Here is a 17238-nt window from a genome sequence, read left to right as displayed (position 1 = left end):
TACGTTATATCTTTTTACTGGGTGCACTGATTTTGATCTTTTTTGTATAAATCAAAAGCTAATACTTGTCATGTCGTCCGTTTTAAATATGATTGAGATATAATGAGCAATTTTTGAGTAATCTTTGATGACACGTATTTACATGACGATGTTAAGACGACTGTGGTCATGTTCAATACTTTGCCACAACGCCATCTATCAAAATGTAATGAAATTACTTCGTTCACTATCGATCAAATTACAATATTCCACTAGAGTAGAGAGTAGCAGTTTATTCGTTATAAATATATTTGAGCTTTTAATTTTTGAGTTATCGCTAATACTGGGTATTTACTTGGCTATTTTACGTCGACCAACGTTATATTAACCTCATTACTATTTTACTGGGTGGACCGATATCGATAATTCTTTTTTTAATCGATAGGTGGTGCTTGTCATGTGGTCCCATTTAAATATAATTGAGATTTGACTCGAACTTTTTGAGCTATATCTGATATGGCGTATTTACTTGACTGTTTTTGGAGTTTTCTCCTTAAGAATCGATTTTCATTTAAGGCCCCGGAATGAAAAAATTGAACAGTAAAATCTACTGAACGAATGACCTTGTTAGAGATGGCGTTCAGACGTTTTCTAATAACGCAATTAGGTTCCGATAGATGGCGTTATTGCATTCATTTATTTACAATTTGATATAGTAATAATATATTTCTTAGACTAGTAAGCCTTTTTGTGCCTATTCAGACAGTTGATCTGAAGGGGTAAACTCCAGTCGTGCATCGGAGCTGTGTGAAAACATGAACATTACATATTTTTAATAAAAAAGACATAAACCGTAATTCAATATAAATCTGCTTCAACTAAAAAACCCGCCGTAATAAGCGATGTCAGCGCTTCGCGCGAATCGACGACGGGCCTTTTATGAAATTTCTGCGTACAATCGCTAACAAAATGTTAGAAATAACAGTAGAACATTATATAATTCTACAATTTTATAATGTCGCGTTATATGGAATACGAACAAAGTATTACTATTTTTTCGTCGATCTACGTTGTATTACTCTTCGATGTAATTGAAGTCGGTTTTTTTTTCGTTTGCGAGCAAACACAATTATTATCATTCATAACTAGGTTTTCGATTTTCATAAAAGAAAAAAAAAACACATAACTATGTTAAAATGCTAAAATGCCCCTTCGTTTTTAATAAGCTTAAGAACAAAGCAAATATTTGGTGATAATAAAATCAGCAGAAGAGCAGAGCAGAGAAACGGAAACGATCACGTAATTGTTTCCTCGAGTTTCGCAGCGAATGAATTAATTACGACAAGTTTTACTGTCCCAGTGTTTATCCGATTATTCATTTTCTCGCCAGTTCGTTATTTACTATCTTTAGTGTTGTTTGTTTTTTTTTTTACAATAATTTTGGACCTCCTTTTAAAATATGAAGAGAGACCTCGGAAATTCGTTGCTCTTTGTCAGAGATTTACAACACACAGGCAATAATAAACACATGACATGAACATTTGTTCGAGCAGAAAATATTGGGTAAGGAAACCTCAGATTCTGTACCAAAATGTTTGTAGTTTAAGATATATTAAATGTGATAGCCTAAAAGAAAGGTGAGGTGTTTAGCTACATTATTTTTGATATGCGCTGAGTTTCATATTTTAATTTTGTTTTCTCACGTGAAGAAGGCATAAATCAAGACAAGTACAAAAATAACTACTACTTATAATAATTTTGTTTAATCACAATAATTAAATAAATAGTTTTATAAAAAAGGAAGTATGCTGTCAATAGTTAAAAAAAAACAATGATTCTAACCTTTTCTGAGCAATAAAGATCTAAAATACTAAATTCTTTAAATTACGTATACTAATAACTACTCGTCCAATCAGTCAGTTCAGATTATTAGAATCCACTGCTAGACATAGGCCTCCCCAAGTTCGAATGTTCCGCACATAGTCTCCACGCTGGGTAGGCGGGTTGGTGAAAGCAGGGCTGGCTTTGTCGCACCGAAAATGCTGCCATCCGTCCTCAGCCTGTGCATTTCAAAGCCAGCAGTTTGATAGTTATCCCGTCATTGGTCGGCTTTTTAAGTTCCAAGGTGCTAGTGGAACTGTGTTATCCCGTAGTCGCCTCTTACGACACCCACGGGAAGAGAGGAGGTAGCTATATTCTTTACTGAAGTAGCCACATTATATTATGAGAATATTTCATGTAAATAGTACCATATTTTAGAGAAACTTGTACAAAGCGTTAGTAAAGCTATACTAAAATTTCAAATAGATATAAATTGTTTCTACAAAAATCTCGAAGTTAATAAGTAATATTACTCAGAACATGAAGTGTGATAACAAAATATTTTGAAAAGACAAAGACGACGAAGCTTTAAAATGTGTTTGTTACATCTCTATCGTCGAGATAATACAAAGCGCTGCTGGAAACGCGCTATAATTTTAACATTTTATGTGAACGCTTTAAGTGTGTTCAAGTACAGAATGTGATACATTGTATTTATTAAGTTTTACTATAACCACCACTATACTAACTAGCTCTTAGTAGTTCTAAAGTTATTTCAAACATTTATAGAAACTTATCAAATCAATCGTATTTTAGTTATTTACTTACGAATCTAAACTAAAATATCTAAAGCTATTTTCTTGATAGGTTTACATTAAGTTCTCGGGGAATTGCGCCTTCAAAAAAAATTTAACCAGCGAAAATGGTATGACGTCAGACAGATTAGTAATCAATGCAGAAGTTTAATTAAATCAGCAAAATTTTTCGCGCTGATTATTATTTTTATAACATATTTAATATAAAAATCGATTTGAATCCTTAAAAAGACGATACGTAGGTAAAATGATAGTGTAAATCAAAATAAAACGTCAAGCACGCTTTGGTTGAAGGTGATCACGAGTTATAACAACTTTTAACAACAATTTATTGGTATGTGATGCAAATTTTAACAGACAAAAGTTCTTTTGCCCTAAGTATGTACGGTGTCAAATTGACTGTGTTGAGTGATTGCTTTAATAAGCTATAAACTACAAATTATACACATAAAAAAAATATTATTAGAATTTTTTCATAGGAATCGTAAGTTTTGATAACTTACGATTTCAATATATTACGAGAAGTATGAGCAATGACATTAGCTAAACATTTTACATAAATGATAAATGCCTCGTACTCAGCGACTCAAAGAAACATGAAATCGTACGTCGCAAATTCAACATTAAAAAAGAAGACGTAGTCATTGCTTCCACAATAATTAATGTTATTTTTTATCATATCGCATCGTTAGTTTATCATCATCATTACAGCCTATACAGTCCACTGCTGGACATAGGCCTCCACAACTTTACGCCAAAAATAACGTGAACTCATGTGTTTTGCCCATAGTCACCACGCTGGGCAGGCGGGTTGCTGACCGCAGGGCTGGCTTTGTCGCACCGAAGACGCTGCTGCCCGTCTTCGGCCTTGTGTATTTCAAAGCCAGCAGTTCGATGGTTATCCCACCACCGGTCGGTTTTTTAAGTTCCAAGGTGGTAGCGGAACTGTGTTATCCCTTAGTCGCCTCTTACGACACCCATGGGAAGAGAGGGGGTGGCTATATTCTTTAATGCCGTAGCCACACAGTATGTTAGTTTATACTAAAATTAAAAATATGTAAAGTAGTAATGTAGGCAAGAAACGCAAAACTAACAGGAACAAATTAAGTAACAACATACCTACTGAAATTGTAATCGAAAACCGAAAATTTGCAGGACATTTTACTCAAATTCTAGCAATTTACAATCATTACAATACAGTATTTCAAGCAATTGAGTCGCTAACTATTTCTTAGTGACTAATTGAGCGCCTCGTGGCCTCGGGCTAATGAGACAACTCCGTCAGTTCCAAAGATGTCAGAAAATACTTTGATAGTATTACATTTGTGCAGTTCATAATGAGTGTACTTGTCTACAGCGGCTTCGCATAATGCTGTTTTTAATTTACTAAATAAGGAATTATTTCGTTTGTGTTCTCATTATTCACTGAGATGATTGCAGAATTTATATTAAACGTGCCATATTTTTAAGCGAACTATCCACGTAAACTGCCACTTTTTATCATTTACTAAAACATTGTTTGTATTAAAATAGAGATATAATAAACAAAAGGTCGTCCTTGTTAGGGCACGCTTTTTACTCTCTTGTTAGGTTAACATTCTTTTGCATCTCTTATGACATTGTTAAAAGCTTTGTTTTTCACAATCTTGTTAGTATGTATATGTGGGAAGTATTTGTGACTGAAATATATTAGAAACTTTATTACACAAATGATTTATTTAAAATATTACACCCATGCTGGTTTGTAATATAATTATTCACAATTAATTTAGCAACGTTTGAAAGTAATGCTGTAGTAAAAAAATATAAATAAATTATATGTCAGTATGGAATAAATACACAAAACAAATTATCTACTAGCCCATTGGCGCAGTTTGTAGTGATCCTGCTTTCTTCTCCGGGGGTTAGGAGTTCCATTCCCGTTTTGTATTTGAGTGTAATGTATATATATATATATATACTAACTATATGTGTATTGGAAAAACTATCAGTATTAGCAGGCTGTTACTCATAGAATCTGATAACAAAAGCATTAAGTTGCTTAGCTTAGGAACAAGCCACCGTGTGTAAAGTGCTAAAGATATTTATTACTTTTTATTATTATAAGGAGAATACTGATATAATATAGACATAACTAAAGAATTGATGATAATAATATAAAATTTCAAATTAAAATAAGAAAAAAACCTTTCAAAAAACATTTCATGAAATACTGGACTAGCAAACTTCGTATGAGTTCAAATTACATCATATTAAACACGCGATGTCCCGACAAAGTGCTCCAAACGTTTCGCTCTGAATAATTTTTTTTAGGAACTCGTTATTAAGAAACTTTATTATCTTCTACATTTAAATGGTATTTTAAAACAATAATTTTTAACAAAAAAAACCGACTTCAAAAAGGAAACTAAAAAGAGAAAAATAAATTTACTTAGTACAAAGTAATTCGTATTTTGATTTAGTTAATCAGAAATGATTAAATAAATATTTTATAATTTCGAAGTCGGTGCCAAGTAAAACAATAACTACTCTAGTATCTACTCGTAAGTTGTATTAAGTTTTCTTTCATAATTTGTTTCATTGACTATTAGGTTGAATACTGTTATTATTCTGTTATTGTTTTGAAATATCTAATAACTTTTTTTGTACTTGTTTGTTGTTTGTGTGTGTTGTTTGTATTTGTTATTGTAGCCAGGTAGTATTTACTTGGCACCAACTTCAAAATTATAAAATATTTATTTAATCATTTCTGATTAACTAAATCAAAATACGAATTACTTTGTACTAAGTAAATTAATTTTTCACTTTTTAGTTTCCTTTTTGAAGTCGGTTTTTTTTTTGTTAAAAATTATTTTATTTTACAATTTTTAGTGATGGGTAGACTTAACAAGGATGCTTTTTCTCTTATGTTGGGGGTTCGGAAACATACACAATACACAAGCACAAACACCCAGTTCATGACAAACATCTATATTGTCAATACAAATGTCTGTCGTGCGCGGGGATTGAACCCACTAACGCCAGCGCAACAGCCGGTGCTGTGACCGCTGCGCTAACGCGTCGACATACTATGAGTAAAGTTCGCTATCAGGTGTACGTAATAACATCTGTGACTGACAGCCTAGCGTGTTCTCCGAGGCTAGGTTGGGAGAACCACAAGGATTAACAACTAGAACGAAAATAAATATTTGTATAAACATAAATATCCACTCCGAGCGGGAATAGAACCCGCGACCGTCGGTGTTTAGGCGCCGCCGACACGGCACATGCACCATTATATCAAAGCGGTCGTCAAACAGCAAAAGGTAACTGCTATAAATTGTTGAGAAATTCCCTCGAGTGTTTATGGGCTCCATCATCACACCTGGTCCTGCGACACAAATGATCACACAGCAGGTAATTGCTATAAATCGTTGAAAAGTTCCCTTGACTATCTTTCGTCTCCATCATCAGACTTTAATGGCACTTATAACTCATATATATGCAAAGTTCTCATCAATAGAAACGAATTAAGTTCAAACAGCAGGTAATTGCTATAAGTCGTTGAAGAGTATCCTCGACTATCTTTCGTCTCCATCATCAGACTTTAATGGCACTTGTAACTCATATAGGTGCAAAGTTCTCATCAATAGAAACGAATTAAGTTCAAACAGCAGGTAATTGCTATAAATCGTTCAAAAGTTCCCTCGAATATCTTTCGTCTCCATCATCAGACTTTAATGGCACTTGTAACTCATATAGGTGCAAAGTTCTCATCAATAGAAACGAATTAAGTTCAAACAGCAGGTAATTGCTATAAGTCGTTGAAGTGTTCCCTCGACTATCTTTCATCTCCATCATCAGACTGAAATGGCACTTATAATTCAGATATATGCAAAGTTCTCATCAATAGAAACGAATTAAGTTCAAACAGCAGGTAATTGCTATAAATCGTTAAAGAGTTCCCTCGACTAACTTTTGTCTCCATCATCAGACTGTAATGGCACTTATAACTCATACAGGTTCAAAGTTCTCATCAATAAAGACGAATTAAGTTCAAAAAGCAGGTAATTGCTATAAATCGTTAAAGAGTTCCCTCGACTAACTTTTGTCTCCATCATCAGACTGTAATGGCACTTATAACTGAGGAGGTTAGGAACAAAAAGTGTCATTTACAGTTTTTAAGTTTTTGAGTAAATTGAGAAAATAAATATTCAAGTTGATCTAAGCAATTTTTATTATTTTTTATTAACCATTTATGTTTCAATTCTTGTATTAAATTTGATGTATTATAAAGTTATTTTGCTGGTTTTGAAATTTGGAAGAAAAATAATAAAATACACATCAAATGACAACCTTTGATCCAATAGCTTGTAAATGTCACTATTTGATTCAATAATTTTGTAAAATGTCACCTTCTGAAACTCGCTGTCTAAAAAATGTTACCTTATGAACCATTCTGTATGAAAATAAAAATAGAGTCACACAAAACATTTTTATTTATTATACATGTAATTCTCCACAATCAGGTTCCAAACAATCACAACGATTTTCATTATATTCATTGTCATTTTCACCGACATTACTTTCATACAAAATATCACAATTCCATTTTAATGAAGGCTCATTTTTCCAGTCTTCTCCAAACTGCTTTTTTAATAAACTTTCAATATCCCTTTCAAACTTTTTAACTGAGGTAGGGCACAGCAGGAATTTCCTGCTCAAAATATGGAGCAGTCCGACTGGGGTAGTATACCTCGACCTTACAGAAGATCACAGCAAAGTAATACTGTTTTCAAGCAGTATTGTGTTCCTGTTGGTGAGTAACGTGACCAGAGCTCCTGGGGGGATTGGGGATTGGGTCGGCAACGCGCTTGCGATGCTTTTGGTGTTGCAGGCGTCTATAAGCTACGGAATCGCTAACCATCAGGTGAGCCGTACGCTTGTTTGCCGACCTAGTAACATAAAAAAAATCCTTCTTTTTAGCACCTTTGATAAAGTGTCCCAATTCTTTCTCAACTAAATTAACATTACTCAGGTTAATTTTCTGCTTTAAGAGACTTTGAAATTTAAAGTTTTGAAAAGTTTTAGCTATTGCTCTAGTTCCATTTCTTGTAACCTTCTTTTGTATGTATATGCGTTTTATATCTCTAATACCATCAATTTTTTTTAATATTTATCAAGGCTTTTAATATCATAGTACTTCCAATATTAACCAAAAAATGAACTTTGCCATGCTGAGATATTATTTTTTGATAATGTTCTTTAGTATTTATCATTGTCACTTTTCTGAGATCTTTTTCTATTCGCCCAAAAACACGATCGGCTGGCAAAAAACTATGTCCCCGAACAGGATATACAATCAAAATTTCTTTAATAGATGGAGGTGACTCTTTGGCTAACCAGAACATAAGTGTATCAATAATAAATGAATTTTTGTTTTGACCATCACACCCGTCACATAACATGCGGATGCTGTCTATGTTATTGTTTTCAACAATGTATCCGGTTTGAACCGACTAAAGACTCTTCAAATGTATTTCCTAAGAATATGTCACTTTTTGAATTCAAGTCTTAATAATCTCTGTGATTGAATAAAAATGTATCTTTTTGTTCCGGAAGCAGAAGTTCACATCGATTTTTCTAGGAAACTAGTCATTTTTTGAACAAAATCTTGGGAGTAACAGATAGAATTTAACATTTTGAGTCGATTTCAAAAAAAAAACCGAATTGAGCCAAATACGTAAATGTCACTTTTTGTTCCTAACCTCCTCATACTCATACAGGTTCAAAGTTCTCATCAATAAAAACGAATTAAGTTCAAAAAGCAGATAATTGCTATAAATTGTTGAAGAGTTCCCTCGACTATCTTTCTTCTCCATCATCAGATCGAGTCCAGACCTTTATTAAATAGTAGTGCTTTATAGTACTTAATGAAAACGTGATTAAATTTACTAGTCACCCTTACGATTTTTGAAAGTTTCCCTCGATTTCTCTGGGATCCCATCATCAGATCCTGGTTTCCTTATTATGGTACCAAACTATGAATATCTCCTTTCCAACAAAAAAAGAATATATATATATATATATATATATATACGGTCGAATTGAGTAACCTCCTCCTTTTTTTGAAGTCGGTTAAAAAGAACAACTTTAATTCATATTAAATGATATTATAGTAAGATATCTGGATGTCATTTTTCTTGTAAAAATTACATTAATTACCTGAGTTTAATATTAAATCAGTAAAACATGTAAAACAAAAATTTTTAACTATTTTTTTAGCTTATCTTATGATGATACGGAAAATCTTATCTGCACTTAAAATTGCTAAAGTAAAACTAATCATTACTGTGAAAAACTTGCACAATCAGCTATCCATTATATACAAAAGTACACACACACACACACACACACACACACACTCACACACACACACACACATACACACACACACACACACACAAATAACAGCATGCGAGTACTTACTCTCACTGCGCTTATATACTTAATAAAATATTCGTTAATATTAAGAAGAAAAAAAAAGACAAACTTATTTTTAAAAACAATTATAATTTAATGGTAAATATTTCCAAACTTTAATAATTGTCAACCTTTTTTATTTTTTTCCAAATTTTGTATTTATAATCCCTGTTTTATTATTGTGTTGTCATCTTTTTATACAGACTAGTATTATTTATTTTTTCGCTATCTGAACGCAAAGTCTGATTATGTAACAATAAACTAATTTTTGGGGAAGAAACTGTGGCCTGTAACACAGCTTTTTTAAGCTAGCACGGGTCGCAGGGCTTCTTGATAATGTGAACTACATAATTTGAGCAAATAATAACTATTTATTATTGTTATTATTAGTATGCATGAAAAATATTTCTTAAGAAACATTATATCGCGAAAACACTACAAAAGGAGTATAGGATACAAAAGCCCTTCTTATTGTTCTTTTAATGTGGAGAAGCATTAAGACTTGATACTCTTCAATCGCTCCCTTGCGTCTTTGTTTCAAGACATTTTGTCGTCGGCCTTTGTGTCGCGGCTAATGGATGCGGATGCGGATAAATTACTTTATTTCTTCTATTATGACGTGAAATCTCTTATTGTGACATCACTAGATAAATATCGTCGTAATAGTATATACATGCAATGATTTGTCACGCGTCTTCTTCATATGTAGTGTTACTTTGAGTAAATTTGCTCAAAATATCAGTTTTTGTATAAAACACAAGTTAGTAAAATATGTTGTACGTAGTTCCAGTGATGATAAGTTTTTTGCTTTAGGCCTAAGTTGATTATTACTCTTTCTCCAAATAGGAGAAGTGTCGGAACCTAATCCATCTCGCTGCTCTACTGCAGTATTGCCGGCTTTGTCTATATCGATGCATATATGCCTACATTTGTAACGTAACAATTTAACTAAGACGATACTTGAAAAAAGTTTAAACCATAACATTCCTACCTCCAATACCTACAAGATAATTATGATACAATTTTGATCAGGGATGTAAGATCTTTCTATCGGTTTTCAAGCTGGTTACGGATATTAAATTATTTTGGATTAAAGAATAAATTTTACACACATGCGGCATTTTTATAACATAGCGGCTTACCTAAGGTGGTGGACTAGTTATTTTTAATGCACTTCTATTATATGGGTATCAAATGAAAGGGCTTGCTAAGAATAATTCGAATAAAGTGACGTCAGTCTAAATCCAATATGGCAGACTAACTATTTTATGGCTAACTATTTTAGTTCAGCTATAATAAAAGTTTTTTGTTTAAACAATAGACTGAAAAACTTTCCAGCGATAGTTAAAAAGTTAAAAATAAATAAAAAACTAATAAAAAATAATAAATAAAGTAAAAAACCGTTTTAAAAAACAAGCTTTTATTTGAATGCACTAAAACGAAAAAAATTAATTTTTACTGTAAAACTTTTACTATCTACTTATAAAGTCATTACATAATTTATATGATATAAAAGCTTGACAAACACACTGTGGGACGCCCTACGGCCCGCTGGATTTACGTAAAATTGCCGGTGGTGACTGGATGATGATTGCGGAAAACCGGGAAGTTTGATACGAACCAGGCCTAGCAGTGAACTGTGATAGGCTGGAGGGATAATGATGATGATGGTGATTTTCTTGTTAGTGACTTTGATTAAAAATAAGCGTTTAATATCATCATTTATGTTGCTTAACTTTCCTTTCCCTACACTAAACGGATCGTTACGAAACGACCTTTTTTGATTAGTTAAAAATATCAAATTTGTCTTCTCTCTTGTCGAATTTCTTCAATTTTATCTTCCATTATATTTGTAACGAAGTATTTTCGCCGTGTCGTATAAAACGTACCGCTCGTCTCTTTTGTTTACAAATCTTTTCTCGTAATTCTTCAAACGTCATAATAAAACATTTTTCTTCGTATAAAAAATTATACGGGTATAATTTAATTTTTGTATTTCGCTTGCTTTTTACAGCTTATCTTAAAAACAATTTGTTCCCTCTTTTTAATTTTTAAGTTTAGAAGAATGATTTCAGAACACGCATCGTAATCAGATAAGATAAATGAAACTATCAAAGCAAAAATATTTATTATTCATCACTACAGCACACAACACGCAGACGATTTGATTAATCATAATTAAACTACATATAAAACAAATTAAACAAATTTTAAAAATTATTATGTCTTAAAAACTGACCTGAGTGGTCTTTTTTACAGACAAAAAAAAATTGAATATGTTCTGTGTTAATATTGTAACAATGTAACGGATAAGATGTAAGAAACAGTAACACGGAGTAAACCTAAAACCATCTTATAGATGGAATATTTTACGATATCTTTAGAATCGTCGTTACATTTTCGTTTTACAACGCGATAATGTCGTTCCAAGTGACAACGGAAATTTTAAATATCAAACTAAAGTTGTATTACAAAGGTAACGGTAAGGTTTTACTTATAATTTGAAATACAATTTATTTATTTCAATGTTTTAGTAAATATGTTCTTAATATTGTAAAAATATATTTAATTACAATTTTTTTTGTTTGATCGCTAAGCGCTAGTAAACGAGTGAATAGGTTTGTCGAATGTAAATTAATCACTGACTTCTATGACTTGTGACTCCTATGACTTGTGCTTGTACATTGTACAAAGGGGTATATATGTAAATATGTTACTGATTAAAATGATGCAGTTTCAGTTGTCAGTGTCGTTGGTTCGCCACAATGTGCCAATTTCACGAGAATGTGTAGAACTGTAGAGCGTCCTGTAACAGTTGACTTAACCGAAGACAAAATGCAACCAATTACGAAAAAGTTGCTGAGAGATGATTAGTATAGACGGAAATGTCGTTAAGCTGTTCAGATATTAAATTCATCACTTTTTTTATATTTATTTCCATAATTTATGATCGTTAGTTAGTAAAACAAATAAGACGACGTAAATTTACTAATTTGCTGGTTCAAATAAGTTTGTGTAGTAATTTAATAATCCAATAACCAATTACAATCAAATTTCAACGAATTGCATTTAGCTGTACCAACAATAAAGGATAGTCTCCCGTCGCTTTTGTATTTCCATCAATCATCGACTAAATGAAACGAAAACAAAACTGGAGTTAAATTAATTTTTGGTCGTAACGAGCGCTTATTTAACAGATAACTGTTTAGTTAGGCAGTTTAGAATACGAATCAGAACTGATTTAAGGTTTAACTTCCGAGTCGAGTGAAGAACGTATATAATGGTTTAGATATTCGTGCTTGACCCAGAAATGAGGCAAGCCGTTGATTTTCATCTCGATTTAACTTTACTCTAACGTCCATCGATGGCTCTGGATAAGCGAGCTCGAAAGAGAAATACGGCTAGTTTAGTAAAGTGCTTCGCAAAAGCCGTTTCATATCCGTAGGATAGTTTACGTAAATCACTTTTGCAGCGCCTTTAATACTTTATAAGAAGCGTTCAAAACGCTAGCTAGCCTTTCAAAGTCTTGAGATATCATCTTTAATATTTATTTTTCATTTTACTCTAGTGTTTCTTCCATCTTTATGACAGAAGATTATAAAATTTTTATTACAAAGTTCGTAGTGCGCTGTCATAGTCACTTAACTTCTTTCCTTGTAACAAACAGAGTACACAACCTGAAATCGTGAAAATTTGAGGTACTTTTATAGATATTCATTTTAATTTTAAGCGGCCAGGCGCGTTTACTTCTTTGTTTTCATTAAAATTTTCTGCCAAAATTTTCTAAAAGTACTATACCAAAATAAATAATTAATTAAGTACCTGGGTGACCGAGCTCAGCTCGGTATTTTTAGTATATATATATATATATATATATAGTGTTGATTTAAGCTCCGATCTTTCTCCTACATGGCACAATAAGGTCTATGCCCAACAGTGCGATTCTACAGGCTGAATCGTGATTTATCATTTCAAAATACATCGTTTAAGTAACTAAGTAACGGAGAAGAGAAAATGTGTACATACATTGACTAAACGGTTACTAAAAAACTGTTATGTCGGTAGCGAAAATGTGTTATAGTCTCAATTGTACTTGCTTGATATGAACACACGTATTTTAATGTCTGAAATGTAAAAAAAATTACAATAAAAACGCAAGTTAAAATTTAGAATTCAAACATTTTCGTACACATTCAATATTAAATGCATATTAGGTCTTGTTATGATTTTTTTTTATACGAATATTACAGTATAAACTCTTGTCATTTAATGAATCAATTTTAGAAAATATTATTTATAGGTACGTATAATAAATATAAATATTTTAAATATAATAAATTATTATGTATATATGAAAAATTATTAAATTTAATAAAATGTTCCACTGTATTTTTAACAAAAACTAAAACCTACCTACCATGAGTCAATTTCAATATAAGATATATTCTGCTTTTTACGTTCAACGTCTTAGCAATATATTTATTTTATTTATTTATTTACAGAAGAAAAAAAAGATACAATTTATGTGATAAACAGTGCAGCAAAAACAATGAATAGGTAGTTTAACAGTGCACTGTGTTTCTAAAGTAATAATACTAAAGTACATACTATATATTATTTACTAACATAAAAATATGATATAGAGCTATATAAATATAGATTATTATACATGTGAATATAATTGGAAAGAAAAAAAATAACATTAAGTGGTTAAAAAAAAAAAAAAGTAATAATCATAATAAAAAAAAAAATGCGGTCATGTCAATCTGTCTCTTTAAGTTGTTCTAAAAAGAATTTTTTAAATATGTTTTTATAGTTATTTTTTTGAATTTTTTTTTTTAAATTCGATGGCAGATTATTTATTAGGAAAGGAATAATATATTCAAGCGTACGTTTTCCATAAAAATTACTATGCCTAGGTATTTTTAATGTGTGATTTGTAATATTTCTTGTTAGTTTATAGTGACTCATTTTTATTTGAATGTTTGAATTAAAATATTGTTCTATTAATAATGTATATTTTATTTTAGTGTGTATTGGCATTACTTTGCAGTAGTTAAATAATTTCAATGCGTTGTTTTTGTATTTATTTCTTATGTATATGGGTACGATTGTTTTTAAGATTCGTAATTGGAGATGATAGATTCTATCGAGATGTGATTTAAATGTAAGACCGTAGGTGCTTAGTCCATAAGATATAATAGATTCACCTAAAGATTTATAAAACATTAATAGTATTGAGAATGGAATTTTGGGTTTAATTATGGTTAATTTGGCTAAAAGGGCACGTAATTTGTCACAGACATTGTTTATATGTTCTTTCCAATTGAGGTTAGTATCTATAGTAATACCAAGGTAACGCTGAGTTTTAACAAAGTCAATGTGGTTACAGTTGCAGATACCAGTATATGAATTATGAAAACATTGATGGCTATGTGCAGTGATTTGTATGTCCCCAGAGAATCTATTTTGCGTTGAGCTTATATAGATGGCTTTTGTTTTTTCTCTATTTATTACTAGGCCAACATCATGGGACCATTTTGAAAGTTGGTCAAAATCATATTGAATTTTTTTAATTGCTTGTTTTATATCATGATGGGCCGACAGAAGACATGTATCATCCGCATATTGATACATTTCACAGGTTTTTACAACATTTTTAAGATCGTTAACATATGTTAAGTAATGAAGGGGTCCTAAAACTGAACCCTGTGCAGTTCCTTCTGTTATTGCTATTTCGTCACTGAGGGTATCAGTAATTTTAACGCGATATGTTCTATTTGAAAGATAATTATAACACCAATTTAGAAGTGGGCCCCTGATTCCGTTATTTTCTAATTTTTCAAGAAGAATGTTATGTTGTAGAGTATCAAATGCTTTGCTATAATCTATAAATATTACTAAAATGTGCTTTTTATCGTTCAAGTGTTTATTTACAGAATTTGAAAATATTGATAAAAGTTGTGTAGTACTTTTTTTTGGCTGAAAACCGAATTGATTACTATATAATATGTTATTTTTATTATAGAAATTTTGAATTTGTTGATGAATGTATTTTTCCGTTATTTTATCAATTATTGGTAAAATAGTTACAGGTCTATAATTATCATATGAGTCAAAGTTTCCTTTTTTTATTATAGGTCTTACAGTACCTGTTTTTAAATCTTTAGGGTACATTCCTGACATGACACTACCGTTTATAAATTTCACAAGAATTGGAGTTAATTTTTCACATAGTTCTACGATATCAACTCCGCGAATATTATCTATCCCGGGTGCTTTTTTAGTATTGAGTGATTTTATTATTTTAGATATATTACAATTGTCGGCTTTAATGAATCTACATGTAACATCAATTGAATTTTTATAAATATTTTTGTCAAGTAACGGTACTTGACATGTATTTAATATATTTTTAACGTTATTATTAAAAGATTTTGCGAAATTATTACAAATATCTTTGATCGAGGCATGTTTTTTATCGAAGGCGTGCAGTATAAATTCATCTAAAGATTTTTTTATCCTACCGGTAAGTGTATTTAACAATTGCCATAGTTTTCTGGGGTCATTTTTATTTTTAATAATTTCATTTTTATAGTATTTATTTTTAAAGTGATTTATTTTATAATTAGCATAATTTCTTGCTTTTTTATACTCAATTCTTAATATCATATTATTAACATCTTTTTTCCATTTTCTATATAATTTATCTCTAAATTTACATGCTTTGATTACACTTTCATTTATCCAATTATTATGAGTACGCTTCGGATTGGTGTTTAATTTTATTTCGACTTTTGATTTATCATAACAATCATTAATTCTTTTATTAAGTTGTGTGTAGATTTCTAACGGGCATTTTATATTTTCAATCGCTTTCCAATTAATATTTTTTAAAAGGCTTTTTAGGCGGTCGTTTTTAATAATAATTTTATTTTTTATTCTATTGTCGTGTATGGGTATTGTACTAAGGCACGTCATTGCAATTATTCTATGGTCGGAAAGTACAGTGTCAAGTGCTGTTGTTAAAATGTCTAGTGTGCGTGATTTAACATATATGTGGTCAATGCAAGATTTACTAATTTTATTACGAGATATTTCTATCCGTGTGTAATCTGAGATCCCACACACTAGGCCTAAGTTAGACATCATATTATTATAACTATGTTTAATAGGACTGTCTAATTTTAAATCAATATCGACATCACCTATTAAAAACAGTTCGTGTTTACAGTCTATATTCTTAACAAGTTTTTCTAGTTCATTAATAAATAAACATTTACTATTGTTCGGTGGACGGTAGATTGCACACAGTTTTGCAGAATAATTATTTGGTTTTTTTATAGACGCTAAAATACATTCAAAACTATTAGTTATTGGCTTATTGACAGTCGCTTTAAGATTTTTATTAATATATATAATAATTCCACCTCCTTTACGCGCTTTACGCAATGCTGTGTGCATTGTATAACCGTCTAAGTTAAACATATTACTTATGGAGTCCGAAATATTTGCTTCAGTTATAACTATAATATCTAAAACTATATTACATTGTTTTACTATTTGTTCTAAGGCTGAAAAATTTTTGATCATTGATCTTATATTGACATGAATACATGACAAAGTTATATTATTTTTAGTTGATAAACAATCTAGAAAGTCATTCAAATTTGAACAATTAAATATTTCAGTTACTTCATTGTTAATTTCATCCATTATTATGTAAATTTATAATAATTAGTACAGTTATATTAAAATTATAATAATTATAATAAATAATAATAATAAAAAAAAAATTAATTTTAAATTATCAAATAAGCTTATTTATATCTTCTAATGTCCTCAAAATTATTGGTTGGCTGTCGTTGTTTTTTCTAACACGGATAACTCCTTTTTTGCACCATATGAATTTGTATGTCTCCTTTAATTTATCTTTAGCATTCCATAAAAGATTTTTATTATAGGGTGTAAGGGACTCTTTCATAAATACTGTTTTATTAGAGGATATTTTATGTTCATTGGCTACAAGCTCTTTTAATAGTATTTTGGTAGATTTTGATGCACTTATCCATTTCTGTGTTGTTTCCGCATTTCTCATTTTAAGTTGTACTGTTCCAGGGAAATCGTTTTGTTTTGTTTTTCTTTTTAGATTTATGTGAAT

At 30.8% G+C, this 17238-nt stretch overlaps 1 protein-coding gene across 1 annotated transcript in view; it reads right to left on the bottom strand.

The window, feature by feature from the left end:
* The window catches only part of LOC123657608 (suppressor of lurcher protein 1), a 252203-nt gene extending 235410 nt beyond the window's left edge, over positions 1–16793 (bottom strand). Inside the window, exon 1 of the mRNA XM_045593131.1 lies at positions 16773–16793. Within this exon, the coding sequence (XP_045449087.1) occupies positions 16773–16793 (21 nt within the window). The remainder of the gene's footprint in view (positions 1–16772) is intronic.
* Between the last annotated feature and the right edge of the window lie 445 nt (positions 16794–17238).

Source organism: Melitaea cinxia, chromosome 11, assembly GCF_905220565.1.
Source record: "Melitaea cinxia chromosome 11, ilMelCinx1.1, whole genome shotgun sequence".
NCBI classification, from domain to species: domain Eukaryota; kingdom Metazoa; phylum Arthropoda; class Insecta; order Lepidoptera; family Nymphalidae; genus Melitaea; species Melitaea cinxia.
This window is presented reverse-complemented; position numbering and strand designations above follow the sequence as displayed.